Source organism: Panthera uncia (assembly GCF_023721935.1).
Source record: "Panthera uncia isolate 11264 chromosome E2 unlocalized genomic scaffold, Puncia_PCG_1.0 HiC_scaffold_20, whole genome shotgun sequence".
In the NCBI taxonomy this organism is placed as follows: domain Eukaryota; kingdom Metazoa; phylum Chordata; class Mammalia; order Carnivora; family Felidae; genus Panthera; species Panthera uncia.
In genome coordinates, this window is record NW_026057589.1 from 13,340,241 (window position 1) to 13,360,059 (window position 19,819).

The 19,819-nt window shown below is 39.4% G+C and overlaps 1 protein-coding gene across 2 annotated transcripts in view; it reads right to left on the bottom strand.

Annotated features, from left to right (window-relative positions):
- Nucleotides 1-18,216, bottom strand: part of GLG1 (golgi glycoprotein 1) — a 149,761-nt gene extending 131,545 nt beyond the window's left edge. Inside the window, exon 1 of one of the 2 annotated variants that reach the window (XM_049622652.1) lies at nucleotides 17,737-18,216. In XM_049622652.1, the coding sequence (XP_049478609.1) occupies nucleotides 17,737-18,177 (441 nt within the window). In that variant the 5' untranslated portion in view covers nucleotides 18,178-18,216. The remainder of the gene's footprint in view (nucleotides 1-17,736) is intronic. The other variant, XM_049622654.1, reaches the window with a different exon arrangement.
- Between the last annotated feature and the right edge of the window lie 1,603 nt (nucleotides 18,217-19,819).

Genomic DNA, 19,819 nt, shown 5'->3' on the forward strand with positions numbered 1-19,819 from the left:
GTCAATGGAATTAATTTATCATCACAAAATACTGATCTCTCAATCACCCAATGGAGAAATGAAATAATGCAATTTTTTAAAAAGTAAACTTAACACGGACATTTCACAAAAGATTAACAACATCCTATAGAAACTATTATTATTATAACTAAATTATTAAACAAACAATTATTTTGGGTGATGGAGGATACTGGCTTGGAATAACAATTATTCTGCATTTTTGCTACATCCTACTTGATATGTTCTAATTAATTTAAAGAATAAATCTATCTCGCTACCTCAAGGCAATCTATAAATCACCATTATGTGGCATTGCTAAACCCTCAGTATAATAGCAAAAGTTCCAACATGTATCAATTCAGATTGCCATGCTTTGCTGCAGGGTCTGCCACTCAGGAGAAAGCTCAATTTCCCAAGTTTGGTATACCTTAAAGCATCTGGAATTCCTTTTAAGTTACGTAAATTGATACTTAAAATAATGGAAAGAACACATCCAGAACCAGACAACTATGAAAAAAACATCTTGAGAAACTGAGTGAAAAAGGAAAGTCTAAGGATACTGGCTTTCCAGGGCCGAATGAAGCCAACCTGGCTTCAGAAAAGACACTGGTGGGGCGCCTGGGTGGCTCAGTCGGTTGAGCGTCCGACTTCAGCTCAGGTCACGATCTCACGGACCATGAGTTCGAGCCCCGCGTCAGGCTCTGGGCTGATGGCTCAGAGCCTGGAGCCTGCTTCCAGTTCTGTGTCTCCCTCTCTCTCTGCCCCTCCCCCGTTCATGCTCTGTCTCTCTCTGTCTCAAAAATAAATAAACGTTTAAAAAAAAAAAAATTAAAAAAAAAAAAAAGACACTGGTTTTCGTAACTTCAAGAAGGGAAATTCAGTTGCTTTCTACTAAGGTGCAAGAGTTGTGTTTGTTTGTTTGTTTTAAGTTCTGGCAGTAGGATGATGTTTTGTTTAGTAGGTATAATAAAAACTATGAATTAAAATTGACATGGAATACAATTTTTCACCCAGCTTACAGTAAGTGTTTAACACTAACATCTTTGGGGCACCTGGATGGCTCCAACTCGATTTTGGCTCAGGTCATGATCTCATGGTTCGTGAGATGGAGGCTGGCTGTGTTCTGACAGCTCGTAACTTGCTCGGCTTTCTCTTTCCCTCTCTCTCTGCCCCTTCCTCATTCGTGCACGCGTGTGAGCGCTCTCCCTCGCTCTCAAAATAAATATTAAAAAACACAAAAAACATGGGCGCCTGGGTGGCTCAGTCAGTTAAGTGTTTGGCTCAGGTCATGACTTCACAGTTTGTGAGTTCAAGCCCAGGATCAGGCTCTGCACTGACAGTGTAGAGCCTGTTTGGGATTCTCTCTCCCCTCTCTCACTCTGCCCCTCCCCCACTCGCATGAGCACATGTGCACTCTCTCTCAAAATAAATAAATAAACATTAAAAAAAACTAACAAACATCTTAAAAAAAACTAACATCTTTATGTGATAAAGCAAATGTAGTAAAATATTAATAGAATTTCAGTGATTGAGTATGTGAGTGTTCAATGTATGATTTTTTTTCAATGTACAATTTCTTTAAACTTCTTTGTATGCTTGAAATTTTACATAATAAAATGGGGGCTAAAATGAAATGTACCTCTTAGAAACAGTGGTCATTAAACAAGATAATGTACATAAGCACAGAGCAGGTGCCCTGTATAATTTCTTTGTCCCTTTTGAACAAGGTCAATTATCCAAAGAATGGGCTGCCTCAAAAGTCAACAACTTCAAGTTCTAGCAACATATATGTTCTTTAGCAAAAAATATAACTTGAAAAGCCTTCATCAATAAACAGTATAAACAAAGTCCTTTCAAAGTCATAAGTAAACTCTGAAGAAAATGTGAATCCGCTAGATGCCAGGAAAAGGAAGGAAGAAGGATGGATTAAAAACCATGGCACCAAAAAAAGAGGAAGGAAGGAAGGAAGGAAGGAAGGAAGGAAGGAAGGAAGGAAGACTGTTTCATTAACCTAGGGCTTGGGGCTTAATGACCAGGAACAGGTCAAGATTTGCCTGATCCTCAGTAAATATTATGAAACTGGGAAAAAATAATATAAAAACAGGGAGGGGGACAAAACATAAGAGACTCTTAAATATGGAGAACAGAGGGTTACTGGAGGGGTTCTGGGAGGGGGGATAGGCTAAATGGGTAAAGGGCATTAAGGAATCTACTCCTGAAATCACTGTTGTACTGTATGCTAACTTGGATACAAATTTAAAAAATAAATTTAAAAAATATTATAAAATTGGAACTGAGATCAATTATGTACTATTGAAACTGCTTCCATACTTTATATGAAAGAGACTATAACACAGAAAACTGATCACAAGAAAAAACTTTCTACACCCTTAGAACAGAAAAAAAGAAAAACCTGATTGTTTATCAACTTTCACCTTCCTAAAGAAAATGGGAAGGAACATGACTTCTTCATGTGACAAATCAAAGGCTGGCACATGAAACTGACCTGACTTGCCCAAACAACTAAGACAAAGCTTGCTAGCTGTCTGCAGGACTTGTGTGCTCTGTTCTCCTTTTCACAGCACCAAACTGTCACTGGGAGTACTTACTCAGTCCCCGGTGTATCTAGGTACCTGCACCTGAAAAGGTATCACCGTTGGAATGTGAATAAGAGAGAAGTGATCACCTGAGGGCCAGGGATTTTTAGAACAGGAGGTTGAAAGGGTGAATTTTATGTTATGTGGATTATATGGAAGGAAAGGAAAGGAAAGGAAAGGAAAGGAAAGGAAAGGAAGAAAGAAAGAAGGAAGGAAGGTAGGTAGGTTGGTTAAAAAAACAGGGGGATGGGGTGCCTGGGTGGCTTGGTCTGTTAAACGTCCGACTTCGGCTCAGGTCATGATCTCGCGGTCCGTGAGTTCGAGCCCCGCGTTGGGCTCTGTGCTGACAGCTCAGAGCCTGGAGCCTGTTTCCGATTCTGTGTCTCCCTCTCTCTCTGCTCCTCCCCTGTTCATGCTCTGTCTCTCTCTGTCTCAAAAATAAATAAACATTAAAAAAAATTAAAAAAAAAAAAACGGGGGGAGGTGCCTGGGTGGTCAAGCCCCCATGGGTCAGGCTCAGCACTGAGGGTGGAGGCTAAGATTCTCTCTCTCTCTCCTCACGCTAAAAATAAAAAAATAAATAAATAAAAATTAAAAAAAAAAATTTAACTGGGAAAAAAAAGCCCTAGGAAACAAAAACACAAGATTGGAGGGGGCCAGGGTCTCTGGATCACCAGATGGCTGACAGTCTCCCACAACTTTTCCTATGTTAAGCCACTGATATTTTGGAATTCACTGTGGCACAGTTAGTTTTGCCCTAAATAATACATTAACTGAAAGGAAATCTTTTATCTTCTAAGTTAGTAAAAGGCTTGGCTCAACCCAGTTAGAGAGAAGCTGACCCCTTGACACTTAACAAAATTATACCTATGGCACTCTCCTGCTAAAGTAGTTTTGTCAACATAGGGCAATAAAGATCTTTAACTTAATTTTTAAAAACGTCAAATAGGTAACATATCTGGCTCAAGTTTCTTTTAATTAAAAATATAAAGGGTATATTGGAAAGTTCTCACACATTTTTATCCTCCAATAGCCTAGTTTCTTCTGTATCCTTTCAGAGCATTCTAATGCAAATACAAGCAAATACTAATAAATATTTTTCTTCTTTTTACTTTGTCTTTGATTACAAAAAAGGTAATATACTATACCAAGTGGTAACTTTACTTTCTTCATTTAATAATAGATCTTGGAGATCTTTCCATACCTGGCATAAACACCTTCTTTTCTACAGCAATACAATAGCTCATTGTATGGATACACAATAACTTATTTAATCACCCCCTTATTAAGAGGTTTTGGATAGTTTCCAATTATTTGCTATTACCAAAAAAAAATGAAATCATCAATCAAATACTTCCTACACATTGTTCATACTGTTATATATAAATTTTCAGAAGAAGGTCTATTGGGTCAAAAGATCTATACATTTTTTACAATTTTTATAAATAATTCACGATCTCCTTTTCTAACAAATTACCCCTATTCATTCCCATTTGATACGTCAGAAATTAAAATTCAAGTCACAGTGATTTCTACTACTGCTTATGAAGGATTACTGGAATTGCCCCCATAGTAATTACCAAGTAGACAAAATATAAAATAATTTTCAGTGGCTGGACAACAGGCAGCATAGGCCTGTGATCCCTAAGAGAAGGGAAACGAACAAGGTGTACCTGATGATTACCCCAGCTTACTGCCTGGAGGTGGTTTCTAGGCTGCAGCACAGGACGGGGAACCCAGACAGAATCTAGTGTTCTCACTGAGAAGAGGAGAGAAATCAAAAGTTCAATGGATTTAAGGGGACTAGAACTTGCAAGATAGAGTACTGGAAAAGAGAGAATACAGGATATCTGCGGAGGGATCACCCTGGGTTTTGTCCTATCCTATCTATGCACGTGTGGTGACAAACAAAAAAAACTGAAAAGCGAATAGACCAATTAATTTCTGACATTCACACAAGGAAGGCAGTAGTTCATTCCCAGCAGCCAGAAAAGAGAGACCTTAAATAACTTGGGACACTGGGTAGAGTCCCGTAAGAGTCACATCCTACTAGTAGAATTCAATTAGGCACAGACTACAGGCTGCTCCAGACTTACCCTAACAAAGCTTAAAAGCAAGCCTCAAAAGGCTCAAACTGATCTGCATGTAACCTCTGTGCCAGACAAAATCTAATGTTCTTTAAAGGAACTCAACAAAATTCAGCACTCAAAGATGTAAGATGCACAGTGGTCAATATTCAGTAAAAAACCACCACACATGCAAAGAAGCAAGAATGTGACTCACAGGAAGAAAAATTAATCAGTAGAAAAAGACCAAGAAATGACAACTGATGTAATTAGCAAATGAGGACCTTAAAACAGCTATTATAAATACACTGAAGATTGTAGGAGTGCCTGGCTGGCTTAGTCAGTTAAGCGTCCAACACTTGCTTTCAGCTTAGGTCAAATCCCACAGTTTGTGATCCATGTCAGGATCTGCGCTGACAGTGCACAGCCTGCTTGGGATTCTCTCTCTCTGCCCCTTCCCTGCTCATGAATGCATGCACACATATGTGCGCTCTCTCTCTCTCTCTCTCTCTCTCTCCCCCCCCCTCAAAATAAATAAATAAAAAGATTATAACGGAAGGGGTGGCTTAGTTGGTAGAGCACGTGACTCTTGATCTTGGGGTTGTGAGTTCAAGCCCATGTTGGGTGTAGAGATTACTTAAAAGTAAAATTAAAGGGGTGCCTGGGTGGCTCAGTTGGTTGGGTGACCAACTTCAGCTCAGGCCATCACCTCGCAGTTTGTGAATTCGAGCCTCACGTCGGGCTCTGCGCCGACAGCTCGGAGCCTGGAGCCTGCTTCGGAGTCTGTGTCTCCTCCTCTCTCTGCCCCTCTCCTGCTCACATTCTGTGTCTCTCTATCTCTCAATAATAAACGTTAAAGAAGATTAAAAAAAAAAAGTAAAATTGAAAAAATGACTGTAAAGGAAAACATGAACATAATAAAAGAGAGAAATGGGATACTATATAATATTATATAAAAGACCCCAATCTATTTTACAGATGAAAAATAAAATATCAAAAATGAAAAATACATTAGATGGCTTTACCAGACTGAAGACCATGGAAGAAAGCCCAAAGATACAGCAATAGTAATTATCCAAAATGAAACAGAGAGGAGAAAAAACAATTGTTGGTGCAGGGGAGAGGGGGAGAGGAGAGGGGAGGGTGAAGAACAGATCCTCAAGACTTGAGACAATAGCAAGCAATTTAACCTATGAAAAGTTAGAGCACAGGAGAGGAAGGACAGAAAAACTATTTGAAGAAATAACAGGCACATAGTATATGTTCAAAATTTATTGACAGATTTATTTAAACATGGAAAAGGGTTATAAAAAACAAAATGAAAATATGTATGTAAATGTAAAAGTTATCAGAAAAGCACTGTGGAGGGGTGCCTGGGTGGCTCAGTGGGTTAAGTGTCTGACTCTTGACTTCTGCTTAGGTCAGGATCTCACGGTCTGTGTGGAGCCTGCTTAAGATTCTCTCTCTCCATTTCCCTCTGCTCCTCCCTCACTCATGCACTCCCTCAAAAAAGAAAAGAAAAGGAAAGAGTAAAGAAAAGCAATGTGATAACACAGAAAGACAGAGGCTTTAAATTTAAAAAGATTTGGGTTGGAGTCTAGCTCTTATTCTTAAAACTTATATGACTTGGACAAATCACAATCCATCTGATTCATTTTTTTATCTGTAAAATAAGGCTGGTAATCTGTCCTATCTACCGTATATTTTGTCAAGAGTTGGAAATAATATAAAAAGTATTCCATAAATCACATATTGAATAGCAACTTACATGACTCATAGTAATTATTTAGGGAGAAGATTGTTAGGCCAACACTTAGTTTATAAAAAGCAAGCATATTAGGGTGAGTTCCTCTCTGACATTACTCCTGGTCCCACATCTCCCCTCCCCTACGCCAAGAGTTAAGAAAAGCTGGGGCACCTGGGTAGCTCAGTCGGTTAAGCATCCAACTTCAGCTCAGGTCATGATCTCGCGCCAACGTTTAAAAACAAAAACAAAAACAAAAACGTTTATTCTTCTTTAAAAAAAAAAAAAGAGCTAAGAAGTTTTTTGGAATACATCATTTTATATGAAACAAAACTCTCAAGTCATCTTTTTTATGCCCGATAATCCCACTCATCAATTAACCCATACAGTGAGTGCTCAATAAATATTTACAAGTGATGAGTGAATCTACACGGATTCTCTTCTTTTTTTTCTGGGGGCAGATAAACCAAATGAAAATCTTGGGGGAAAAATTTCAGGAAGACTCCAAAGGTGAAGCCCTACAAAAATGACTAATTCATCCTATCTCCTCACTCTTAGCTGTAGATTTCAAGATACAAAAGAGTAAACAATGAAGTTGCTGCAAACACATATACTATTTACTCAAAATTGGAACTACTGTGATGAACCATATGAAACTGCTGTTTTTTGTAAGTCAAATATGATCAAATATTAGAAGTGCTGGTAGGGGGACAAGGGCAGTGGACCAAGCAAAGGGAAAGATACTAAACAATATGCTGGGGCAGAATATTCCCAAATCACTGAATATAAAATCTTTACCAACAAATGTTGTTTACATAAAAACTGTAAACTCACAAGCTATAAGGCAGTGCTTTCTGGAAGCCTACCCCACTAGGCTATGTATTTGTGTGGGAGAACAGCAGGATGTTGCATGAGCTAGCAGGAGGCAGAGCTGGAGAAAGAGGCATAGATCATCCCACTAAAGAATGTAAATTTGTCTCCACAAGAGGAAGGGAACCACACCAATGTCTTCTGACTTCTGCTTTCACTGCTCTACTTTCTCCCATTTTAGATATGCTTTCAAGTTGGAAATCAATATACAATAGTATAAATTCTTGAAACTTCTTAAAATGATAAACAACTGTGAGTTCCTAATAAACAAATCAACTGTAATAGGAGACTGGAATTTTAACTGTTTCAACACTTATTCAAAATGAACTCTGCTACCAAATAACCTCAAGAAGAAGGCTTACATACTGCAAATATTTCGCAATGCCCTTAAGGTATGATTAATTTATGTATTTATACTTTAATATAGATTGTTTCACAAGCCAGAGAATGCTGCAACCTTAGCAATATCAAAGTCTTTACATATTACTCCCCCTCTGAAAAGTTGCCAATTTTCAGGAAAATTTTAGTGATCTTGAAATTTATCTGGTTTTACAAAGGGCAAAAAGAGAATCAATGCGTTCTTTTTCTCAGCTAATAAAAAGCTATGTTCTTAGTCATTCCATTCTACAGAGGGAGGATCTGCGTTAAGTAATGCTGTCTTCAGAATACAAGAACTAATTCTTTTCCTCTCCTATTTAAGAACGGGACTTTCCTCTTTGTCTGATTGGCAGTATATTCCAAATTTAGGCATCATTTAGGCCATGAGAACTGAAGAACATTTGGTAGAACTGAATTCCTCTACCCAGAGAATTCACTCCTTTGCACTCCATAATCTCAAAGTGCACACATTTTTAATACTCAGTAAAGACTAAATGTTCTTGATCTTCCTCTTCAAGTAAGTTCAACTAAAGTTTTCATGAAGGAGCCTAGGAAGAATTACATAAAAGGTGTGACACATTACATTTCACTTCACATTTCTTTTAAGACAGTGAACATAAAACCTCATCTTGAACAATTTCATCTGCAACAACAAAGAGAAAGGGAAGGCAAAGACCATTTATGGGCAAATGCAATTTGATGCATGGTCTACATATTTTAAAAAGTTTGATCCTCACCATAACCCTGTGGGAGTAGGTTTCATATCTCAGTTTTATAGATAAGAAAATTGAAAGTTGGAGAAATTAATTTGTCCAAGGTCACAGTAAGCGATAAGTGAGCTGGGATTTGAATCCAGGATTGTAATTCTGATTTTTATATCTTCCCTTAATAGGTGTGCTCAGTAGATGGCACTAATTTAACAGATGGCAGATTTTGTTCATAATTAAAGCCCTCCTTTACATCCCCTTCTCCCTCCTTGAAATTTCTGTCCACTTCAGAGTGGTTATCACATTACAGAGCTGCTTTGGACAGTGCAGGAACTTTGGGAATTCTGTTAAGTGACCTACAGGCTCTTTCTAGTTAAACTTAAGTTACAAATGAAAATACCTTCTGTATCTTTCTTTAAACATTTCTTTTTCTTTTATTCTTTGTTGTTGTTACTCTGCACTTAAACTGATTTATAGCTTGTATGCACATTCTCCTGGTTAATTTTTCTTATATACCATTTCAACTCACTGTTTATCTTGCTTCTGATTCTAAATATATCACACTTGTTATTTTTTTTTTAAAGGGACACAAAAACAGTTTCAGAGTCTGTTCTATTTTACAAGTGTACAGATCCAGGAATTCAAGTCAGCACCCATTTTCACTATGACTTCCCCTACAAAGAGTTATACATGTTATTCAAGCCTTCATTAGGAGAAGGTACTATAAATACTATGAATTCAATCTAACATAACTTTCCAATTTCAATAAAATTATTAAAACTGAATGAAAATAGATGCCTAGTTCTCTTAATTGTTTTTAGATTCCAGTCCACACTTCTTGTTCCTCCACACTCTATTTTGATGCAGATACAAGGATTAGTACTGGCACTGTTCGGAGGACCATCACTTGAGCTTCCTTCGTAGGTTTCAAATTTATGTAACTCAACCAAAGATGAACCACTTACTGACTTCCAGTTTTATGAGTATTGCTCTTCTCAAGCTAAAGGAGCGCCCCTTACAATTCATAATTTAGACACAGGAAGACAAGATTCATCCATAAACCAGATTAGGAGACATTTTAAGGTAGCTAAATTAAGAATTTCATGATATGGGGGTACCTGGCTGGCTCAGTCAGTACAGCGTGAGACTTTTGATCTCACGGTGGTAGGTTTGAGCCCCACTCTGGGTGTAGAGATTACTTAAAAATAAAATCTTAAAAAAAAAAAAAAGGAATTTCATGATATGAATAACCAATTTAAGAAGAATGAAGAGCTTTTTTCTGATTCTCCCAACCATTTCTTCTACTCATATCATAAATGCCCATAGCATTTAATTTACCATTCTTCTATGATACTATTTTATAACTTATATTAATAATTTTTAGTAAAACTATCTTTTTCTTCTTCTAGATCAGCCCTAATAGACATATAATATAAACCACATCTAAACCTTGTTATATAGTCATATTAAAAAATAAAAAAAATTGACTTTAATAAAGCACTTAACCCAATATATCCAAAGTAAATTGTCATTTAAACATGTAATCAATATAAAAAATTAATGAGATATCTTAAATTTGTTTTTTTTTTTGTACTAAGTTTTTAAAATCAAGTGTGTCTTTCACACTTATAGGGCATCCCAATTCAGACAATTCATGTTTCAGTTTCTCAACAGCTACATGTAAGTGGTGACTACCACACTGGACTACCACAGGGACAGAAGGAAGAGGAATGAGCTATTTTACAGTTGGACAGACTTGCTTTCAAATCTTAATTCCACTACTTATTAGCCCTGAGGCAGTCTCCTCATTAAAAAATAATTAATAATAATAATAATACATCTCTGATAGGATTAAATGAGACATAATGCCCAGAAAACATCTGGTCTCAGCTAGCACAGGGCACACAAAAAGCCTTCAATAAATGCTAACAATTACCATGTATTTATACCCTCTAACACTAAGCACAGTGTCTTACACATAGTAGGTATTCAATAAATGTTTGTTGAAGGAAGAAAAACTAATTTGCATGACATCCTATAACCCATTTTAATTGCTTCTTTTTCAAATATATAAATATCTCATATAAACAAGTAAGTTTTGGGGCACCTGGGTGGCTCAGTCAGCTGAGTGTCCAACTTCAGCTCAGGTCATGATCAAACGGTTTGGGAGTTTGAGCCCCGCAATGGGCTCGCTGCCACCAGCGAAGAGCCCCGTTCAGATCTTCTGTCCCCCTTTCTCTGTCCCTCCCTCCTTCACTTGCACTCTCTCAAATATAAATATTTAAATAAATAAACAGGTAAGTTTTATTTTTTGGATTGTTGCTGGCTAAATTGTTTTTGAACACATTAGGCGAAATATACAAAAGGAAATGTACCATTTTATCTTTCAGACTGTTCAAGTATTTTACTTTCTTCCAAAAAAACAATGAATTATTAAGCAAATATATGCTATTAAGCACTCTTTATCAAGAGACTTCTTAAAAAAGTATTTCTTGGGGTGCATGTGACTCAGGACCTCAGGATTGTGAATTCGAGCCCCATGTGGGGTGTAGAGATTAACAAAAGTATTCCTCATCAATAACAGTGGTATTTTACAGGTAACTCTCAATTATCTGCAGGAATATTTTTATCTCAGGTTGGGATGAAAACACATCCCATTTCTGGGCTTTACTTGAAAAACAAGCCAGTGGTATATGTAAAACCCTTTACAATCTGGACTCTGAAAAAATTCTCAAGCTCTCTATTTCAGACAGTACAACCCCCTAAATTTCTTAAAGCATTTTCCCTTTTCACCTGTGCTTAGAATTCACTTGCACATAATTGCTTTCTTACAGATCACAGAATCACAAAGTATCAGAGCTATTAAGAGATATTCCAGTCTTGGCATTTTCCAAAGCATGTACCGTAAAAGGTACATAAAAGGTAAGCAAGATAATTTCGGATGGTATTAGTATTGTATACTTTAACTGCCATATATTTTGTTTAGTGTATATTAGAAAAATCTAACTGTCACATCAAACTCAAAAATTCATGTATATCTTCACTTATGACATGGTTAAAGTAGACAGTCACAATTTAAGCGAGGGGAAATTTTTTTTTTAATTTTAATTTTTTAGAGAGACAGAGAGAGAAACAGTGGGCTTGCAAACACAAGCATGTGTGAGCGGGGGAGGAGCAGAGAGAGGGAGACAGAGGATCCAAAATGGGCTCCAAGCTGACAGCAGAGGCCTGACACAGGGCTGGAGTTCACGAACTGCAAGATCATGACCTGAGCAGAAGTCAGCCGTGTAACCAACTGGGCCACCCAGGAGTACCAAGGGGGCAGGAAACTTTTAAGCTTAGAGTAGCAGAGCTGGATTCCACCCAAGTTTAAATCCTAATTTTCTGCTCTTTTCATTGCCCTAAAGAATCTACTGTCTATACGACATCAAGGGATTAACACTCTCCTATATAATTGTTTCTTGATTATAATCTCATTTATCAAACCAATTATAAGCAGTGGTGGTGTCTTAAAGTACTAGTGTTCTTTCACAATGACAGGTGCAGAACAAGAGATCAAAAATGGCTTGATTTTGTGGTTAGATTGCTTCCAACAACTGAGAGTTAGCATTGGAGGAAATTCCACATTGGCTCAAACAGAACAATCATAATATATCCTAAACTCAAACAATGTTTGGATTAACTGCCATTTGCATTATTCATATCACTATTTCTTCCCATGAATGAAAAAGGAATCAGGAGATGGTATGCCTATAAATCCTAGCGACCATACGACATATGCATGCAGAGGATATAAGAAACTTGTACAGGTTAAATAACAGGGGTCTTACAAATTGTATTACCCAAACCTGTCATTTAATACATGAGGAAACTGGGACTCAGAGTGGTAAGAGGACTTGCTCACAGTCATATGGTTTCCTAACGGCAGTGCCAGCTCTAGTCCTAGTTCACTGTGCCGTTCCATGGATTCAATACAAATAGTAGAGAAATATATCTAAATTTTTCCATTATACTAGTACAAATCCTGCTTAAGGTGAGATCGGATTTGAAAATCTTTTCATTAAGCAGAAATTCTGCTCATGATGGACTTAAACTAATAAATTAAATTAGCTTTGTCTAATAATGCTGGTCTGTCTGCCTGAGATACCTACAATATTCCAATGCATAGGAGCTGTTACTACCCAACTGTTCTTGGTAGTGAAGAAAAGAGGATTCTAATTCCAGGTGACTCTTCTTATTTTGTGTACATTTCTGAACCCCTGGCATTCTCAACAGTCTCAATTTCCTTAGCTGCAACCATCCATGGCAGATTGCAAAGCATAAGGTCTTTTGAAGTCAAAAAGAACTTACTGAATACCAGGTCTTACCACTTAGGACATAACATCAGACAAATCACTCCATCTCTCTGAACCTGTTTCTCAACTAAGGTAATAAGATATTCACCTCACAGGACTATCAAGAGCATTAAATGAGATGATATAGACAGTGCAGAACATGATCTTAGGATACAGTTAAGTGAAAGGTTAAGAAGAGAATAGAGGCACCTGGCTGGCTCAGTTTGTGGACTGTGTGACTCTTAATGTCAGGGTTGTAAGTTCAAGCCCCATATTGGGTGTAGAAATTACTTAAAAACAGAAATCTTAAAAAAAAATTTTTTTAAAGAAGAGAGTAACAAAAATTCTCACCTATGAGTTTAAGAGCAGGTTTATGGTTTGCAATGTTTAAATGTTAATTCCTGTTCAATACATAAAATATCTTAAATAAGTATCTACATTTTTTTTTTTAAGTCCTTGTCAAAGATACATATTGAAGTAGTTAGAAAGTGAAATGACATGTATCTGGGACTTGCTTTAAAGGATGCCAGTCTCCCAACTCCTGTGCCATACAAACAAAATTAGTAGAGATAGGTGAAAGTGGGTGATGCATACCATGGAGAATCACCATACTACTCTATTTATGTATATACTTGAAATTTTCCATAGCAGAAAGTTATTTATTTGTTTATTCATTTACTTACTTAATTACTTAATTTTAAGTACACTCCATACCCAGCATGGAGCCCAATGCAGGGTCTGAATTCACGATCCTAAGATCAAAATTTGAGCTGAGATCAAGAGTCAGATGCTAACCAACTGAGCCACCCAGATGCCCCACAAAGTTTTTTGTTTTAAAACCCAACAAAAAACAACACAAATAAAAAGCTAAGAAAAACTATACACATAAGTAATAAACTTTTCCCAAAAAACTAATGTCTCCATCAGAAACTTCTCAACACAAGATAATACTGGTCATTTCAGCCAAAATAAAGTATCTTAAAATTACTCTCAATACAAAGCATGTTTTATCTCTTTATTAAATACTAACTAAACAGCAGTATCTTCTCTTTCTTTGGTATTATTATTCCTCCACCTGGTAGAATAGCCTACAGTATATTTTTTCCTTTTTCCCCTTTATACATCCTTGTTATATTTTTTTAATGACTAGAACTACCATTAGTTCTATATGTATAAACAAGTATGTAAATATACATGAATGTATACACATATACATATGTATATGTATATAAAAATAACTAGGATTACTATACTACCATTACTACTCTTACATCTATTATTTAATAGTGCACCCATCGGGTATACTTGACCTTTTAAAGTTTGTTTGTTTGTTTATTTATGTATTTTTATTTTGAGAGAGAGATGGAGAGCATGCAGGGGAGGAGCAGAGAGAGAGACAGAAAGAATCCCAAGCAGGCTCCACACTGTCAGTGCAGAGTCTGAAATCACAAACTGTGAGACCATGACCTGAGCCAAAGTCAAGATTAGAACACTTAACTGACTGAACCACCCAGGTGGCCCTATCCTTGACCTTTTAAAAAGCAGGACTCATCTGGGGCAGCTGATCCAACTTCGGCTCAGGTCATGATCTAGCAGTCTGTGAGTCTAAGCCCCAAGTCAGGCTCTGTGCTGACAGCTCAGAGCCTGGAGCCTGCTGCAATTCTGTGTCTCCCTCTCTCTCTCTCTCTGCCCCTACCTCGCTCACACTGTCTCTCTCTCAAAAATAAACATTAAAAAAAATTTTTTTTTAAAAAGCATGATTCATCTGAAAGGATTAAAAAAAAATCCCTCACATAACACATAACCTTCAAAATAATGGGCAAAGTGAGGAATAGCTGTGAACTATAGCCCATTTGCAAATTTACTATACTTTACACATAGATTTTTAATTTGTTGGCACATGATGCATTAAATAAACTGAAAGTATCAGTTGAAATTATTTAAAGGTAACCATAAATACCTGCAAATAACTTTTGTAAGTTAATTACTATAAAACTTTGAACACTACACTACAGTACAACCTTAAAATATCTGAACTTAAGACTTAACACTATATACTCCAATCTTGTTTCAAAATAAAAACGTTTACTGGGGCGCCTGGGTGGCTCACTCAGTTGAGCTTCCGACTTTGGCTCAGGTCATGATCTCGCGGTGTTGTGAGTTCGAGCCCCACGTCGGGCTCTGTGCTGACACCTCAGAGCCTGGAGCCTATTTCAGATTCTGTGTCTCCCTCTCTCTCTGACCCTCCCCCATTCACGATCTGTCTCCCTCTGTCTCAAAAATAAATAAACATTAAAAACAACATTTTTCAAAATAAAAATGTTTACTATACTAACATTTATTATTATTATTTTGTTATGTTTTATTTATTTATTTTGAGAGAGAGCGAACAAGAGTGGGGAAGACGCAGAGAGAGGGCACGGAGCCTGACACAGGACTCAATCCCACAACCTTGGGATCATGACCTGTGCCAAAATCAAGAGTCAGATGCTCAACCGACTGGGCCACCTAGGCAACCCTACTATACTACCATTTAAATACTCACACGCTTTGCCTTTTCATAATTTTCATAGCAAGTACACAGAGAACAATCTTCTCCAAATTTGTATCCAAAGGGATAAAGAAGCACATTATGTCAACTTCCCTATCAAACAGTCCCACTTACCAAAAGGCAAAGACAAAACATATTCCATAATTTCACTTCAAATGTGCCTAGGCAGTTTATTTCTTTAATTCAGATATACTCTTTCAAACATATAAATGAGATTTAACTAATTCTCAAACTAAGTGTGTTAAAACTTCCTTCTGCCGTCTTTAAAGGAAGAAAAAGTAGTTTCAAAATAGTTCCACCTCCAGATGCTTGGCTGGCTCAGTCTGTAGAGAGTGCAACTCTTGATCTCAGGATTGTGAGTTCAAGCCCCACTTTGGATGTGGAGCCTACTTAAAACAGAAGAAAAAAAAAAAAAAAGGTTTCACCTCCTGAGAAATAACAGTCATTCATGGTACTCTTCTTTCAACTTTTAAGTTTATAAAATTATAGGAAAATTAATTAAATTGGAAGTTTGGAAAGCCCTGCTCTCCAAAATACCCCACCTCCAAACTCCATGACACCTTTTCTTTCTTCCTCTGGAGCTAAAACTGACTCCATTAGTTTATTCATCCTCAATCAGTCGGCAGTCGGCAGTATTTACTAAGTCTCAGCAATGAACTAGGTACTCTGGAAAGTTACAAAGGAAATACAGGAGCTACTAACTACCCTCAAGGAGTTTATATATCATCCCCATAAAGGAAAAAAAAACAAAAACAAAAACATAGTTACTGAAAAATATCTTTGCTGAGAATCTCACAGTCAATGTGGAGCAAAGACTACATCTTCAAGCCAGGTTCTTTACACTAAGTAATGCAAGACAGTGTCCACAAAATTAAACAGACTCCAAAAAGTGGCCAAATCTAAGTTATTTATGGATTACATATGCTGCTACACACTTCTACATGCATGACAAAGGAAGCCAGCTCCCATAAGTGGAGGTTTCCAAACACCCCTAATGCACACAAAGAAAGAGACATGTACTCCCTGCATGGGCCACTTTTTGCTACTTTCCCTGATAACATCCTGTTTCTGCCACAACCACTAACAAAGTGTTCAGTCACCAATATCAGGGTCCTACTTTGAGGGAACAACATCTATTATATACCCTCAGAGACCAAACAGAAAATTCCAAAAAGCCTGACAGGTAAGAATCTTAGCTGTATCTACAAGAGAAGTAGCTGAAAAACAAGGAATAGCAATGGATTATCCTTCTAGTCTTCAAGCTGTAGATGAGAAGTCATCTGCGGCCCCACATTTCTGTTGGCTCTGGAAACTTCCTTTCTGTCTTCTGATTATGTATGTCTTTTCCTCTTGTGAACTACTCTGTATAGAATACTAGATAAAGCAGATACCACAGTGGGATGGGGGTAGGGGTGTACTGCCAAAGCTAGCAATTTTCTACAAACCAGGGGTCTTCCCATGATCATGAACACCCCAGACAATTCTGATGATACAACTCCCCAAATAAAACTGTTATCAAGAGCAGTTTCATTCTATTTGTCAACCTTTGGGCCTAATTCTATACACCTAAACCTTAAAACAAAACAAACCCCTACCAGATTTGCTCTGACACTTTGATAGTTGTCAAATATTCTGCAGCATTAAATCTAGAAAGGACATTCTCTGTGTCACTTAACTGAATCACATTAAAGAATATCAAATCTAGATCTCATTAAGAGGTCCTGTTAAAATCATATTCAGACGTCAGAAAGGCAAGATCCCACAACCCAATCACAAATACTGTATAGGTATTACAGCTTCGACTGCTGTCCCAACTTTTCAAGCTTTGGGACTCTAAATTACTTGGAGTAACAGCTTAAACTTGAGATGCACTACAAATTGACCAAAAGAAATTAAGAAAATAAAAGGCATACATTAGTTTCAGCACGTATTCATAGTAAGAATTTGCGAATTAGAAAAGAATAGGGTAAAGACAGTAAATTCGATGTTTGGACTACAATACACATCAGAACAGAACCCGAGCTACCTAAACAAACCTTACCTACTGCCAATGAACAGAAGAGCGTTTCTTAACGGCTTAAGTACGACAACCATTTTTTTTTTCATGTTTAAAACGGCTGCTACAAATTGTCCAAGTCGAAACAAATAGCAAAATTCTAAGCCGGTCTTCGGCGAGGAGCTACTGTGCTTAGAGCATCACACAAAAGACCGAAGCAAACATAAACACGCTCTGGGCCTTCGCAGATAGCGGCCAGGAGCCAGGGTCTGACTCCCAGACCCCCGCCCCGGCGAGGGAATGAGGAGTGGGGGTGGGGTCCTCTTCTCGGAATGCGCCGGGGAGCTAGCTAGGGACGGGGAGGGAAGGAGCGAGTGCAGCACGGAGGAAGAGAGAGAAGCAGCGCACCGGCGTCAGCGGCTTCCAAGGCCGGCAACACCCTCAGGCCCGCACCAGGCCTGGCCCTCCCGGCTCCGTCCCGCCTCCTCCTTACCTCCCTCACGTCCTGCAGGCACTCGAGCACCGCCAGGTTGTTGCTCCAGGTGTGCTTGGGACACACACGGGTCACGTCCTCTCTGCAGGACTCTTCCTCCGCTAGCTTCCAGCCCCCGCCAGCCCCGCCAGGCCCCGCTCCGCCCCGCCGGGCCGGAGGCCCACCCGCCGGGAAAGGCGGCTGCGGCGGCTGAGGCGGTTGCTGCGGTGGCTGCTGCTGGTGCTGGAGCTGAGATGACTGAGGCATCTGGAGCAGCGACTGACCCGCCTGCCCGCCTCCTCCAGTCTGCCCTACAAAGGACGGAAAGTTGGCCCCCGGGCCCTGGCCCTGGCCGTGGCCGCCCTGGCCCGGGAGTTTCTGGGCCCCGGCCGCCGCGAGCAGCAGCAGCTGCAGCGCCGCCGACAAGCGGAACATCCTCCGTACACGTCCACACGCCGCCATCTTGGGTCCGCGGCGAGCTCGACGCACCCGCCGGCGCCGCGTATTTAAATGAGGGGGCGGGGCGCGGGCGGGGCCCGGTGGGGCCCACCCGAGCCCCTCCTCTGCTGGCGCCGACTAGGGTACTGAGAGCAGAGCCCCGGAGGAGGCTGCGCTTGAAACGGCCCACGCCCTGGGCCTTAGAGGCTCTTTGCCGGGGAAATTGCTGGAGTTCCTTAAAAAGCCTGGGCAGGGCGGCTATGAATAATTCCCTTCGTTGTCGTCACAGGAGAATAAAAAGGAATTGGGATTGCCACAACCAAGATGGCCGGTAGAGTATGTCGCCTGTTCAGTGATGGGGTAGGTGGGGGGAAAACAAAAACAAAAAACTTTGTGTGTAGACGTGAACTTTACACGATCAGGTGTATTCCGAAACCTGAGAGTCTCTTCTTGCATCTCTCCGTGCTGCCTTCCACCTGCCTCAGAACCTTTCTTACCCAGGGAAGAAGGCAGCATTGGATAAGGGGTAGGAGCCCCGGTTAGGAGCACAGGTTCCGAGTTAAGGAAAGACCCGGTTATAATCTTTGCTGCTCTGAAGACTAGGAAAGCCCTTTAACTTCTGAGCCTTATTCTTCTCGTCCCATGAAGAAGAGGAGGAGCTCTAACGTAAAGTATAATTGTGAAGTTTAGAAATAATAATAAGGAAAGTGCCTGGTCCACAATATAGAATTCAAAAAGTTATAGCCAATACTATGAATAAGCTGGGAAGCCTTTTGCGCCTGAGTCCCGACTGTAGACTAGAACTTAACCTCCTGTTTAAAGGAGGAGAAGGGCCGCCTGGGTGGCTCAGTTGGTTAAGCATCCAACTTTGGCTCAGGTCATGATCTCAAGGTTCATGGGTTTGAGCCCCATGTGTGGCTTTGTGCTGACAACAGGGAGCCTGGAGCCTGCTTCAAATTCTGTATCTCTTTCTCTCTGCCCCTCCCCTGCCCGCACTCTCTCTCTCTCTCTCTCTCTCTCTGCCTCAAAAATAAACATTTTTTAAAAAGTAATAATAAAGGAGGAGAAGAAAAAAGATCTTTGAGGCCTCAAGTTGCTCAGGGTGAACTGTGCTTACCCGAAAGCAGCATCTTGGGCACTTTAGGGAATGGTTGATTGACTTCACACTGGTGTCCCTCCCTCTCCTTAAGAGATAGGATATGTCCTTAAGAGATAGGATACCTTCTCAAAGGTCTACACACCCATTGTGTCATTTGAGCCTTGTATCAGGCCTGGGTTGGATTCTAATTCAACTGAGGAATAGCACAGAGGAATGGGCAGTGAAGATCAGATCAGACATAACTAGTCTAAAAAGCCAGGTGGACTCAGGGAACCCATAAGGATCCCCTGAGATTGAGAATGTTCTGGGAGTACAAACTGCCCACTTTGGCTGACAGCAGGCCTCTATCACTGGGAATGAGGGTGTGTTGGCCTCTCTGGCAACACTCACCCCTGCTGATGCCATAAAATGGTCCTGAGGCTGCTGCCGAACTTCAGCATTGACTAAGTCAGCCCAGGGTAAGCCACATAAATGTACATATTCATGAAGAGATACATGGCATAGGTAAGTTGTCAGCAGGCTTGAGTCATCGGAAGTTCTTAAAAAGTCACTAAGGGCCGTTAATTT